The sequence below is a fragment of the Ambystoma mexicanum genome, chromosome 12 (genome assembly GCF_040938575.1).
Source record: "Ambystoma mexicanum isolate Mex_15411 chromosome 12, UKY_AmexF1_1, whole genome shotgun sequence".
NCBI classification, from domain to species: Eukaryota; Metazoa; Chordata; class Amphibia; order Caudata; family Ambystomatidae; genus Ambystoma; species Ambystoma mexicanum.
In genome coordinates this window covers 666,481,184-666,493,944 of record NC_090936.1, presented here as the reverse complement: position 1 = coordinate 666,493,944, position 12,761 = coordinate 666,481,184, and the positions used below count along the sequence as shown (strand labels likewise).

General features: G+C 46.5%; 1 protein-coding gene across 3 annotated transcripts in view; it reads left to right on the top strand.

The window, feature by feature from the left end:
• The window catches only part of LAMB4 (laminin subunit beta 4), a 933,969-nt gene that overhangs the window by 445,959 nt on the left and 475,249 nt on the right, over positions 1–12,761 (top strand). For all 3 annotated transcript variants that reach the window (XM_069629159.1, XM_069629158.1, XM_069629160.1), the window contains one exon: positions 7,294–7,373. In XM_069629159.1, coding sequence (XP_069485260.1) covers positions 7,294–7,373 — 80 coding nt within the window. The remainder of the gene's footprint in view (positions 1–7,293; positions 7,374–12,761) is intronic.

Here is a 12,761-nt window from a genome sequence, read left to right as displayed (position 1 = left end):
CACAAATCAGCAGTCCTTAAAGAAAGAAAAACATACAACGCCACAAGAATCCAATCGGCAACAAACCCACAAAAATAACTCTTCAAAATCATCAAAGAAATCAAAAACCTTTCATCCTGCAACAAAGGTGTCATACCATCTCAATCACTATGTGACAACAACACCAACTACCTAAGAACAAAAATGAAAACAATCCAACAGACCATTGAAGCAAGCCACACAACAATAAACGCAAGTACATTTATGGAACCACCAACAACCGGCACTCCACTAAACGCAGCAACACTCGACCAAATTGAGCCCATAGATGAAGAGGTTATCGCCATACTAATAAATGACACCAACCTCGCCAGATACTCCAGTGGCCCATGCACCCCAGGCATCTACACGGAAATCCTCGACCAAAGTACCCCAGCATCTTACTTCCGACTACTGATGAGCCTATCCCTAAACACAGGAATAGTAACAAAATCTTTCAAATCCGCTTTCATCAAGTCACTCCTAAACAATGAAACAGGAAAGCGCAGAAGATCCCACCAACTACAGACTAATATCTAATCTACCCTACAAGGCAAAGCTACTGGAGAGCTACACATACAAAATCCTAATCAACCAAGTAGAAACCAACAGAATACCTGACCACTCACAAGTCGGATTCAGACCTATGCGAGGAACAGAATCAGCACTTCTATCCATTTGGCATGACCTAAAAATAAATACAGACAACACCAAAAGCATCTCCGTTGGCACACCACAAGGCTCTAACCTCTCCCCACTCCTTTTCAAAATCAACATGGTGCTAAATGAAAATCATTCGAAACCACGGACTGACCGCCTAAAACTACGCAGATGATACCCAATTCATTGTCAAGTTAGCCACAACGCAAGACCCAAATAACACCCTTAACGATTGCCTCACTGACATACACAGCTCAATGACAACCAACAACCTCAAGCTAAACCCAACAAAAACAATAATAAATATGAATTCATGATCTCACCAGCAGAGGATAACGCAACAGATACACAAATGAACTGGCCACCTGGCATGGGAAAACAACCAGAAGCATCGGCCATGATAAAAAATATGGGACTACTCATGGACAACAGCCTCTCACTAGAACCATAAGTCAACGCTGTGGCAAGGAAATGCTTCTCCCTCCTGCGACCGCTTAAAGGGATCCTCGCCTACCTCTCCTTCCCACACAGAACCCTTGCAATCATCTCCCTAGTATTATCAATAATCAAATCCGTGAACAGCCTTTACCTTGGAATGCCAGAATGGCTCACTAAAAAACTCCAGCGCATCCAAAACACTGCAGCAAGGATACTCCTGAGACTAAACAGAAGAAACCACATTGCACCAGCCCTGAGAAGCCTACACTCCCAGTAAAAAAAATGTATTAACTTCAAAGCCCTCATCATTGCCCACAAATCACTACACGGACAAGGAGAAAAATACCTCCAAGCCAAGATAAAACGCTGCCAACCAGGAAGAAACCTAAGATCAACCGTAGACCCCCAAATTGAAACAAAACAATATGAAAAAAGGAAATTCAGAGGAACCGCAGGAGATAACAAAGACAGAAGACCACCTCACCTTAAGAAAACGACTGAAAACCTGGCTATTCAACTCACAGTGATTAGCACAAAACAGGCACTGACAGTAAATACCACTGGGGACCTGAGATAATCCAATGACAGTGCGGATTCTGGAACAACAATAAAACAAACGCACCATACCAACCACTAACTATCCCTACTCCTCGCTTCTCTCCAGCATACCCACACATACCTCACACAACCTAACATGTCAGACTCACCTCACACAAACACACAACACACACATCCAGCATAAGAACTAACTGCCAGAAACAAACACCCCAGTCACTGGACGTTGCCCCTCTGGACACAATAACCCCAGTGCGCAAAATCCAGACACACTTAGAAAGCTGACCTGCACAGACACCAGTTTCTCCTGGTTCTACAAGCACCAACAGAAATGCACAGACTCTATCCTATTCCTTCTTCCCTCACTAACCTACCCAATCCCTTTCTTACAGAACCATATGTATGCCTGGAGACCATGCTAATGCTAACAGTGTATGGTATGAGTCAATTTAATATAACATAACATTTACAAAGTTTGCATGCACGCTATGTGGTGCAGAACACAGTCTTAAGGAGGCTTTTGCCTGCTTTTAAACATGTTTTACACTTCTTACTATCAATGTTGAAAATTGCATGGATGGGGCCTTTTTTCACTTAGGTGGAAAAGAGTCAGGTTCCCGCCAAGCAATTTACGAGGTCTTTAATGACCTCCTGTGAGTAGTGGTCTGAACCCTGGAAAGGCTGATGTGAGAAAACCTATAGACATTTTTGTTTTCTTTAGCAAAGAAGCCATTCTTATTTACTTCCAATCGCTGAAGAATTGCAACATATTTGTTCTCTCCATACAACTGTTATGGGGAGGGGATGGTGAACTATTCACACCACCTACTTCTGTTGAGAGACCTTTTTCTTTTACTGTTAAAGCATCCTGTTTGTGCAATTCTATTTCCCTTCATGACATTGGGGTTACCCCTTTCCCCTTAGATTGTGCCACATTTGTGGAATCAATAATAAAAGAAAACTCAAATAAAAATTGCTTGTGAATGAACATTATTGATCTATGTCTGCTTTCTGACACATGCTGCTTCACAAAAAGCAATAACAATGCTCTTGCCCCCTCTCAGGCAAGCACCCAGAAGCTAGAGCTATTGGAGCTGCTAAAGCACAATCTATGTGCAAAAACTAACGGTGTGACTAAAAAGTGACTTGGTAGTGTAAGGTTGCAGAAGGCAGAGACTGACACACAGGTGGCGAGTTTGGGGCTACAGACTTTTATTAGCCAAATGAAAAGCAAGAGACACCTAACTTTCCCAACTCTAGGAGGGGGTTCCCTGCCTCAACTAAAATACTAATGGGTCTGTCAGAATGTCGGTAACTTAAAGAGTCCATCATCATGTGTCAAATCCTATATCTGTCCCTTACACTTCAAACTAAAGTCTTAACTACTTAAAGTTCCATTCCCAGGAGAATGACTCCCTTCTCCTGCTATAAGATTCCAAAAAGTCACAAATCAAACAATGGTTTTCTTCTTCCAGCAAAAAACCAGGGTGAATGACTCCCTTACCCTGTTTGAAAATCCCAAAATTATAGTTCACAAAACTAGCCAGGGATAATGACTCCCTTCCCCTGGCTGAAAGGCTTCTGTATAGTTCACCACTGTAACCAGGGGGAATGACTCCTTTCTCCTGACTTCTTAACTATTGTACCTGGTTAATGAGAACCAAGAGAATGACTCCCTTCTGCTGGTAGGATATGTCGCTATCACCAAGAACAGTGGGAATTACTTCCTTATCCTGGATCATCCTTTTCTTTTTCTCTTCTTTGCACTTGAGCTACCTGGATCACTCCTCTGCCCAGTACTGCCATGAGGAAGAGGACTTCTCACATTGAAGATTTTTTAGTGTTGGGTACACAACCCTTGGTGATCTTCTTTTAATCGGTTCCCTTGTGCACTCTCCTGCTAAGGACTGCCACGGGGAAGATGACTCGAAATGCTGCTTCTCTTTGGGGTCCTCAACCCCTGTTTTCTTCTTAAACCCAGCCCCCTGGGTTCGCTCTCCTGCCAAGGACTGCTATGAGGAAGATGACTCATGATGCAACTTCTCAGGGTATTTCTGACCCTTCCTGGTGATCAGTGGGATTTCTTTGACCACTCAAATGAGAAATCTTTCTTCTTAATTCTGTTGTCAGCTTCTCAGGGTGTCAGACCCTTCTTGGTCTTTTCCACAGCCCAGTGACCCTTGCAGCATGATCCAAAGACCCTCCTGCACACCCTGTCGGCCTGCTCATACCTCTGTTACCTTGCGGGACCTTTTCATATGGTGGCAGCACTTCCCGGGACTAGAGCGGGTCTCAGCCTGCCTCCTCCAGTCATCTGCTACGGCAGCTGTCTGCTCCGTGTGGTTTGGCTCCCTGCAGTATTGGTACTGGGGTGGTACCGCATGGTCCCCCTTCTCACAGCGTTCATACTACTGTCTCACCTGTATGTTGCAGTACCCATCGATTTCGGACCCTGGAGAGCCACCTTCCACTTCTTGACAGTTTTCTCTGCTCTCTGATCTACGTAGCGCAATTGCTCCCATATCTGACAGCTTCCATACCTGTAGCTACTCCGGGGCTGGCTTGACAACAATGTGAAGAGGGATGGGGAAGCTTACCGCCTCCTCCCCCTCCTACTAAATTCATGACAAGGAAGAAGGCCAGAAGAAACTGTGATCACCCATGCTATTTTGGACGGATTCCCAACTGACCCATGATTGAAAAGTATGTCTAGATGTATCCACTCAGCCAGCCATACAGACCTGGGACAATGCAGACATATCCCTGTGTGGATGAAAAGACGCAGGCCATGAACAGGGACACTTCTATTGACAGTCTGGAATAAGCACCAAGAAGCCATGTTGCTGACATCATTAGAGACAGCACGACATAGCAGCGTTAGACATGAAGCACACCTGCCATCTGCACTTCGGGACATAAACACACACTCGAACACATCAAGAACACAAGCGTACAGTTCTATAGTTAGAGGACAGATACATATGTATACTGTCATTGCTTTTATTATTTTGCCATTAGCCAAACGCAGCAAGGCAAAAACTGCAAGAGACAAGAGATCCTGAGCAAAGCTTGCAGATTCTTGCACGCAAATAACTCTATGGAACTGCAGGAGCACCTTTGGGACCTGACAGAACCAAGTGCGACTAACCTCCGGAAATGTAGAATAGCATGGGCACTCTAGAAACTGCATTATAAGGTTTGGGAAAATTACAGCAGGTTCCAGGACTCACAGCAAGAGACGAGCAGAGCGAAGTCAGGCTGGACAGAGAGAAAGACTTGTAATATAGGACCCGCAGCCAAGGTCAAGATATAGGGATGATATTCCAATCCCCAGACAACAAAGAGACCAGCTGCAGAAAAGACTAATAAATCCTCATAATTCAGAGCTGCACAGCTCAAATTCGTGGGCTCTGAACACGTGACACGGCCAAAGCTGTCTATGGACAGCGAGCAGCGGTGGGAAAGGAGCACTGGTCCCAGGCCGACAGACACAGACATCGACAAGTATGCAACAATATGTAACAATTGTTGCGCCGATCAGGAGAGCACTCTCATAATCTAAGGTTGCACACACAAGTTACAATGCAGACACATAGTCATTCTCATTACCTTGAAGAGGTACTCAGAGAGCTGAGAACCCTTGCGGGTCCCAGGCATGGGGACGTCAGTCTAGCCAACCACAGTTTAGTATCCTAGGGGTGGGTAGCAACGGGCAAGACCCAATGGTAAATCCACCAGACTGCAGCATTGTTATAGTTAGTGACTTGGGGATGGACCAGGCCAGCCACCTGATATGCAAGGGCCAGTAGAATAACATCTATATTGTCCACTATAGGTGGTAGATTATGTGGTACCCAATTGGTTGGCCCGATAGGTTTCCTGGAGAAGGACCCAACTTGTGACATCATGCTGATGACATATCACAGTAAAACCGGCCTGCGAGCCAAGGAAGAGTGTGATGTGCATGGATTTGTCTTGTTCCTGTGCTGATACCTGTTGGCTTTGTCTGTAATAAACCGCAGTTTGAACTTGCCGTTGACTGGGCATCCTGGGGGTGGGTGTTGGGCCCTCCAAGTCCACAGACTTCCAGTGTCCCTCTGGCATAACGGGGAGCCCCTCCCAACAAATGTAAGTCTGTTGTTGATATTTATGCAATGTTGCCAGCTTGGTTCTTCCTCTCCTTCAAGGGATCCATGCTTATAACTCTGTGAGACCAACTTGTTCCAGTACCTGGATTACTTGGTTTCTTCTAGTTCTTCTTCATTTTAGTGCTTTCAAAGACATTCGGGTTGTCTGCCTTACAACAATATATTGGTCTGCTGTCTAGAAAGAGGTTAGTAGAAGAAAGAGGGGTCAAAGTGTGGGTGTGTGTGACATTCTTATAAGGGCTGTAGCCTAGATATCCAATCTTCCCCAGGAGAAGTGACAACATCTATGGAGTCGTCACAGTAGCCAAAACTATAAAATATCAATTGATGGTGCTTAAGTGTCAATCTATTATGAGTATGAGGACAATCTTTTAGTGATGCTAAAACTCCACCTGTAAAGAAATGGTGGGGCTTAAGCACCGGCTGTGCCAAAGCTAAGCAGCCTAAGGAAAGCTCCAGATATTTTCTTCCTTGGCAATGCAACTCTCCTCTCTGCACACTCTATATGAAAATGTGTGTCTCACTGGCTTGCTCTAAAACTCCACCAAGGACTGATAGGGATTGTCTGGTAGTTTGGTGTGTTATAATTTGATATTACCCCATGCATGTTGTTATACCGACTCTGTGCAGTAGTGTTAAAATTTGACAACATACAGCCTGAAGTAAACATTTACAGTACATGATGTGCGGCTACTCCAATGTATGAGCCAGAATTCCACTTTCCTGTATTCACATTAAAACAAACGTTATGAATATGTTTCTTTTTTTTTAAACTCAACATATGACCTGCATTTTCTCTGGCCTAGTGAATGTCTTATACTGCCTTGTTCCCATCATCATGATCATGTCTGTTATGCGCCTTTCTTTAAGCTACCTTTTTATCTGCTGCTTAGTTCTTTTTAAAGTATTGTGCTGCCATTGGGGCATGCTTTGCACTGCATTCATGTGTTAAATAAATAAATGATCAAGGCATTGGTTATCTCATTGCTCTGATCTCTTAAACCCAGCACCAGGATACAGAAATTAATGAAAGAAAAGAAGGAAAATCGGCTAGACGTCAGTCGCTTCAAGTTACAGCGCACCGGCAATTCCATGGTTGATTTTGCTGCCGCATCTCTCTGGAACAGTTTGCCTTCCTTCCACCTCATGCTTCAAAAAGGCCCTAAAGACCTACTTATTTGCTCCTGGCTAGACCTCTCTCTGCTCCCTGACGTGACCTTGTTTGATGCTCTCTCCCTGTTCTGTTGATTACTCCTCTCTTGTTCCACATTTTACCCTCTTCAGCGCCCTGCAGAGTGGCGATATTACAAATCATTAATAATAATGAGAATACTAATGCTAATCTGAGTTTGCAGTAGTGTTATCGTTGACTTGTGCAGATCAATGTCCTACAGTGCAGACTTACATTTGCGTTGCATTGTAAATATCCCATCTCAGTGCCACAGATAAAGATATTCTTCTTGTGTTGTTGCAGCCTGGATACTGGGGCCTTGGCAACAGTCTGCACGCGTGTACATCATGTGACTGTGACATTGGTGGAGCATACAATAACCTGTAAGTATACTTGTGCTATGTGTCTTGAGCTTGAGAATAGTGACTGGAAGAGCAGCTCTTTTTGCTGTGGTGATGGTCGGGCAGCCATTTTAGATCTGTTTTGCATTTGTGCACTCATAGGGCAGAGGGATAAAGCATTGTCCAGGATCATCCAACGACACACTGGTCTTCAATATGAAGTTCGACAGCTGTGTGCAATACAAGGGAGGCGGTGTGATTATGCAGATGTTTCCAGAGGCGAAGCCTCTTTGAATTCGATACCATTTAGTTGGGATTGTGCCATGTGCAAGGACACCACCACTGCCCTTTGAACGTTGTGTTTAAATTAGTTAAATTCCTGGCAATAGCACATTCGCTTCTGTTTATTGATTGCCCCCTATCTCCTATATGGGACTAGACTGTGGCTTCTGTCAAACATTTCTAAACAATCCACATTGAACAGAGATTATTATTAATTTTCTTGTATGCCTTATAATGTATCCCCCGGTGGGGGACTCATACCCTCTAGATATTGAAAGGCAAATGTAGGATTAGGTTCAATCAGAAATGTAAGAGGCAAGGAAAAAGGATGCAGACATTTCTATTAGCCACTTCAAAAGCTATTTCCTATTGGCCAATTACAATACAAACACTAACTATAACATAACGGATATGTAAAATGCAGACACTATTTTAAGTTGTATTTAAATCTCCTCCCTTCTCCTGCCACTATTTCCAACACCCTTCTGGCCTCTCTCCCACCTCCTTCCTCCTCCACCGCCTCTCTGTCACCCATCGCCTTCTCCTCTCTGGCCCCTATGCCACTTATGTCTACTGCCTCTGCCACCTCTCAGGCCCTTCTATGCCTCCGCTGGGTGTGCCTCACCCCTAAACCCCAGCCTGGAAGTCTTTCAAATGGGGCAACCTGCTCCATGTCGCTTCTCTCAACTCTCGCTCTGCTGTCAAACATTCCTCTGACATCTGCTACCTCCTAAAAGATCTTGACCTGAATGACCTCCCTCTCACTGAGGCATAGTTCACAGCCAGATCTGTTACAAGGTTTGACACTCGCCTCCCTCGAGGGCTACAAAGTCCTCTCCGAGCCCAGAAAAAACCGACTCGGACGTTGAGTAGCCCTGATCTTTCTGGAGTGGATCCGTGCCTTTGTCATTCCTACGCAGGCCTACTCCTCCTTTGAATGCGTAGTCTGCTGGCTCTCTATCTCTCATGGAGACCTCAACATCCACCTTGATGCTTCTAATCCCGCCTGTGCGCTCTTGCACAACCTATGCGACTCTCTCTCCCTTTCCATGCTACCATCTGAACTGACAGACTCTGCGGTATACACCTTGGATGTTCTCCTCTCCTCAGACATCCCCCTCTCTTACCCTCTCATCACTCCTCTCTCTTGGACTGACCACTGTCTGCTCTCCTCTCACCTGAAACGTCTTGCTCCTCAAGCAAAGCCTACCCCAGAACTGCCAACTTCCTTTTCGGTCATTGGGCCCATGAAGCGAGAGTCACTGGACGCATTTGCCTCTAATTTCTCTGCTCCTCCTACTCCTGTGGCTGCCATACTCTCTGACAAAGGCCTCTCTAGCCTGCTTCTCCAACACTCTGGACATCCTTGCCCTTGTCATGAGAATCCATCAGAGGCCTACCTCCAAGTGCAAGTTTTGGTGCGACTCCCACCTCGCCGAGCTGAAATCAAGTGCAGGGTGGCTGAGTGGAAGTGGAGGGCGTCAGGCGCATCCTCTGACAAACTGGCCTACCGCCTGCTCCAAAGGCACTACAGACTCTGTCCTCTCCAAGAAGAGGGTCCATATGCAAGCCTGCGTCTCTGTGGCCTCTAAAAACATAGCCAAACTCTTTAAAACCTGCAAAGAGCTGGCCAAGTCTACTGCAGTCTCCACCTCTCCTGTTCCCTCGCAGGACCTCGGTACGTCTCTGGCTTCTGATTTCGCCCCTAAGACTCTGGACATCTTGTCCTCACTTTCCTCTTCCTCTCCCTATACTTCTCTCAGGCCCCCTTTGGCCACCTCTCCCTCTCCCTTTCCTTTTTCCTCCTTCTATCTGACAACACCTGACAATGTCTCTAGACTAGTCCTACATATGAAACTGTCGTCCAAACAGGTGCTCCCCTGCTCCTTCAGAACCATCAATGACCACATTGCCACCCTCGCTCCAGCCTTGGCTTATTTCTGCAATCACTCTTTCGCCATTGGATCTTTCCATTCTCTCCTCAAGCACTACCTTGTACACCCCCTCCTAAAAATGCCTTCTGCCGATCCTACATGTCTGGCAAACTAACGCCCGATTTCTATCACTCCTTTCCTGGGCAAACTCCTGGAAAAGCTTGCCATCTCCCAGATTACCCTTCACACTGAATCTGTTGGCTGCCTCTATGACCATCAGTCTGGCTTCAAAGCAGCTAGCGGCACGGAAACTGCTGTCCTCAACACCCGAGAAGATCGGCTCTCTAACCTAGACTCCAGCTAATCATGCCATGTGAATCTGGGCATCACGGATCAGGTCCTGGTGTGGCTGACCTCCTTCCTCCTGGACCATCCCTTCCAGGTCCAACTTGGGTCCTTTCTCTCCACCATGTCTCTCTCCACATGTGGTGTTCCCCGGGCTCTATCCTCTCACCCTGGCTCTTCAATGTCTAACTGGCCCCTTTGGCCAACCTGACCTCCACCTTCTCTTCTAACTTTCAGTGTTAAACAGATGACACTCGGCTCTCTTTCAGACTTCCCTCTGCCTCCTCTCCTCCCTCGCTGACAGTCTATCCGCGATTCAGGATTGGTGCACCTCCAATGATCTTTGCCTTAATACCAATTAGAAGGAGATCCTTTTCAATGGGACACCTACTCCCACATCCCTCTCTCATTCTGGCTGCCCTCCTTGACCCCACAACCCTTGCCTTCCTGTGAGGCAAACAACCTTGGTGTCCACTTCAACGACACTCTCTCCTTCGCTCCTCACATCATGGACCTTGCCAAAAAAGGCCCACTTCCAGCTGCACATCCTCAGAAGCATTCTAACATTACTCACTTTCCTCCAGAAGGTCACTGTCTCCAGAGCCCTGTTTCTCTCCAGGCTGGACTACTACAACAGCCTCTTTCTCAATCTGCCTACCCCTACTCTTCGCCCCCTGCAACTAATTCAGAACAGGACTGCAGAACTTAACCTTGGCCTCAAGCCCAGGCACTGCCTCTCTCCAGCACTGAAATCTCTCCACTGGCTCCCTGTGGCTTAAAGGATCACGTTCAAGAACCTCTGAATTGTCCACAAGGTTTTCTGGGGCCATGGCCCACAATACATCCAACTCTGGTCTGAACTACCTTCCTTCTAGAGCCCTTTGCTCAGCTACCTCCAACTCTTTGAGGGTCAGGCGCTTGTCCAGGCAGAGAGTGGGGGTAGATCTCGCTCCTCTACAGGTGCCTTCCTCTGCAACAGCCTGCCTGCCCCTATCAGTCTTGACCCGGACCACCTGAAGTTCCAGAAGGAACTGAAAACCCTCCTTTTCTCCTCTGCCTTCTCTCTCTAACTCCCTTGCTAACTTACCTGTCTGCTGCACTGACTGGTTGCTTGGTTCCAGGCTCCTCCATGACCAGCCTTCCTTTGCACTGCCTCCTGGCCTACCTCACACTTAGTGGCTGTAACTGTAACCCCTACAGCCCCCCGGCCTCCTTGCACTTACCCAGAACCACTTTACACTGGCTGCACTCACTCAAAGCCATGCTGCCCGGATCACACCTCCCCCTTCCTCTCCCTTGCACTTCCTCCTCTCCTTCCCCCTGCACTTCTCGGTGTTGCACTTGCACGATCCGAATGACACAAGGCCTAGTACGATCGTTTGTCTTGTCCTCCCTATGTCTTCCCTCCTTTGTCTTATAGTGCCTAGAAACACTTGTGTACAGGTGCATTATAAATGCCATATCATATCATATACATACACACTGCACTTTTACAACTAACACAATTTGTTTATGTCTCTACTGGTCTAAGTGTCTGGGCTGCAAATTGATTGTATAGCGACGAAGGCAGACAAATTGCAAACACTATAAAAACTGCAGTGCACTTCTTCATTCAATTTCATCCCTGCCATCCATTGCCTTGAAGACTGACCTGCCACCCTGTTTCTCTGTGCCCTTAATGACTGAGCCGCTGGCCCAGTTGTCCACCAACTATCTCGTATATATGTACTCTGGCTGGGATACATTTTTGAGCCCCAGTCAGTGCATTTGTCTATCTGCTCGATAGTCAAGATAGGGTTCCATCCCTAGACTTGTCTTGGCTAAGATGTATTTAGCTGCCATGTTTCTTGCATAGCAGATATCCAACCTATTTTTCAGCACCCAATCATTGAATTAGTTCTTAAGGACACATTTTTACTGGATGCCAAACTTATCTGTTTGAACTATAGGCCTGCAACTTTTTAGATGTATGTCTAAATCTCACTTAAAGTATTTTTCTCCACGAATTCATAATCCTCTCTCTTTGTGACCTGCCTCCGGGCTAGTATTTCGTACATCTAGTACATGCTGCATCCCTAACCTAGCTTCCTTGCGTCTCTGAACAGGGATAGCCTTTGACTCCATGTCTCTCACTTATGCTTTACCCTCTAGAGTCAGGCCCCCTTCAACAAAAAAGAGGGCCCCCTTACCCATCATATTATTCTTGTTTTCCGTGGTGGAGGAGCCAGCCAATCAGGAGGCTTGCAACGTGGGCTGCATCTCCGGATGTTAACCCTCGTTCCAAGCCACCTGGTGGGCACCTGCCATCTTCCCCCCACCCCGGCCCCATTTTTAAAGCATCCTCCCTCCCCACTTTCCTTATTTGCTGCAGCAGCGACACTCGCAGATGGTGCAGCTTCCTTCTTCCTTTCCTCAAGCATGAGGCCTCCAGGGAAACCGAAGAGGGGCTCTGTGCGGAGCCCCGCCTTCCCTTTCCATGGTGGCCATCTTTGAACAGTGCTTTCATTCTGTGACCGGTATGCCGCAAAGTGACCCGTTCACGGAATGAAAATACTTTCTAATAGCCCCATCCCAGCCCATGGGATGTGTGCTAATGTCGTTAAGCACCCATTCCAAGGGCTGGTAACGCCCCAGAGAGCTAATTAAAGTCCCTCGCGAACCAGGCCATTACCACCTGTTCCAGCCCTAGGAACCGGTTTTAGCGCCGTATTATGTATAGACTGTGCTCCATTGGACCCTCCATCATTGTTACAATCTTAATTATCGGCCAAATACGGCCACAATAGTGACTACAATCGATATATATTAGTCTTCAAGTAAACCTTCTTAAATAAGTGGTAAGTGCATGTAATTGCAGGCCTATGACATGATATCATATGATATGGCATTTATAATGCAAGTGTTTCAAGGCGCGACGAGGCAAGGGAGG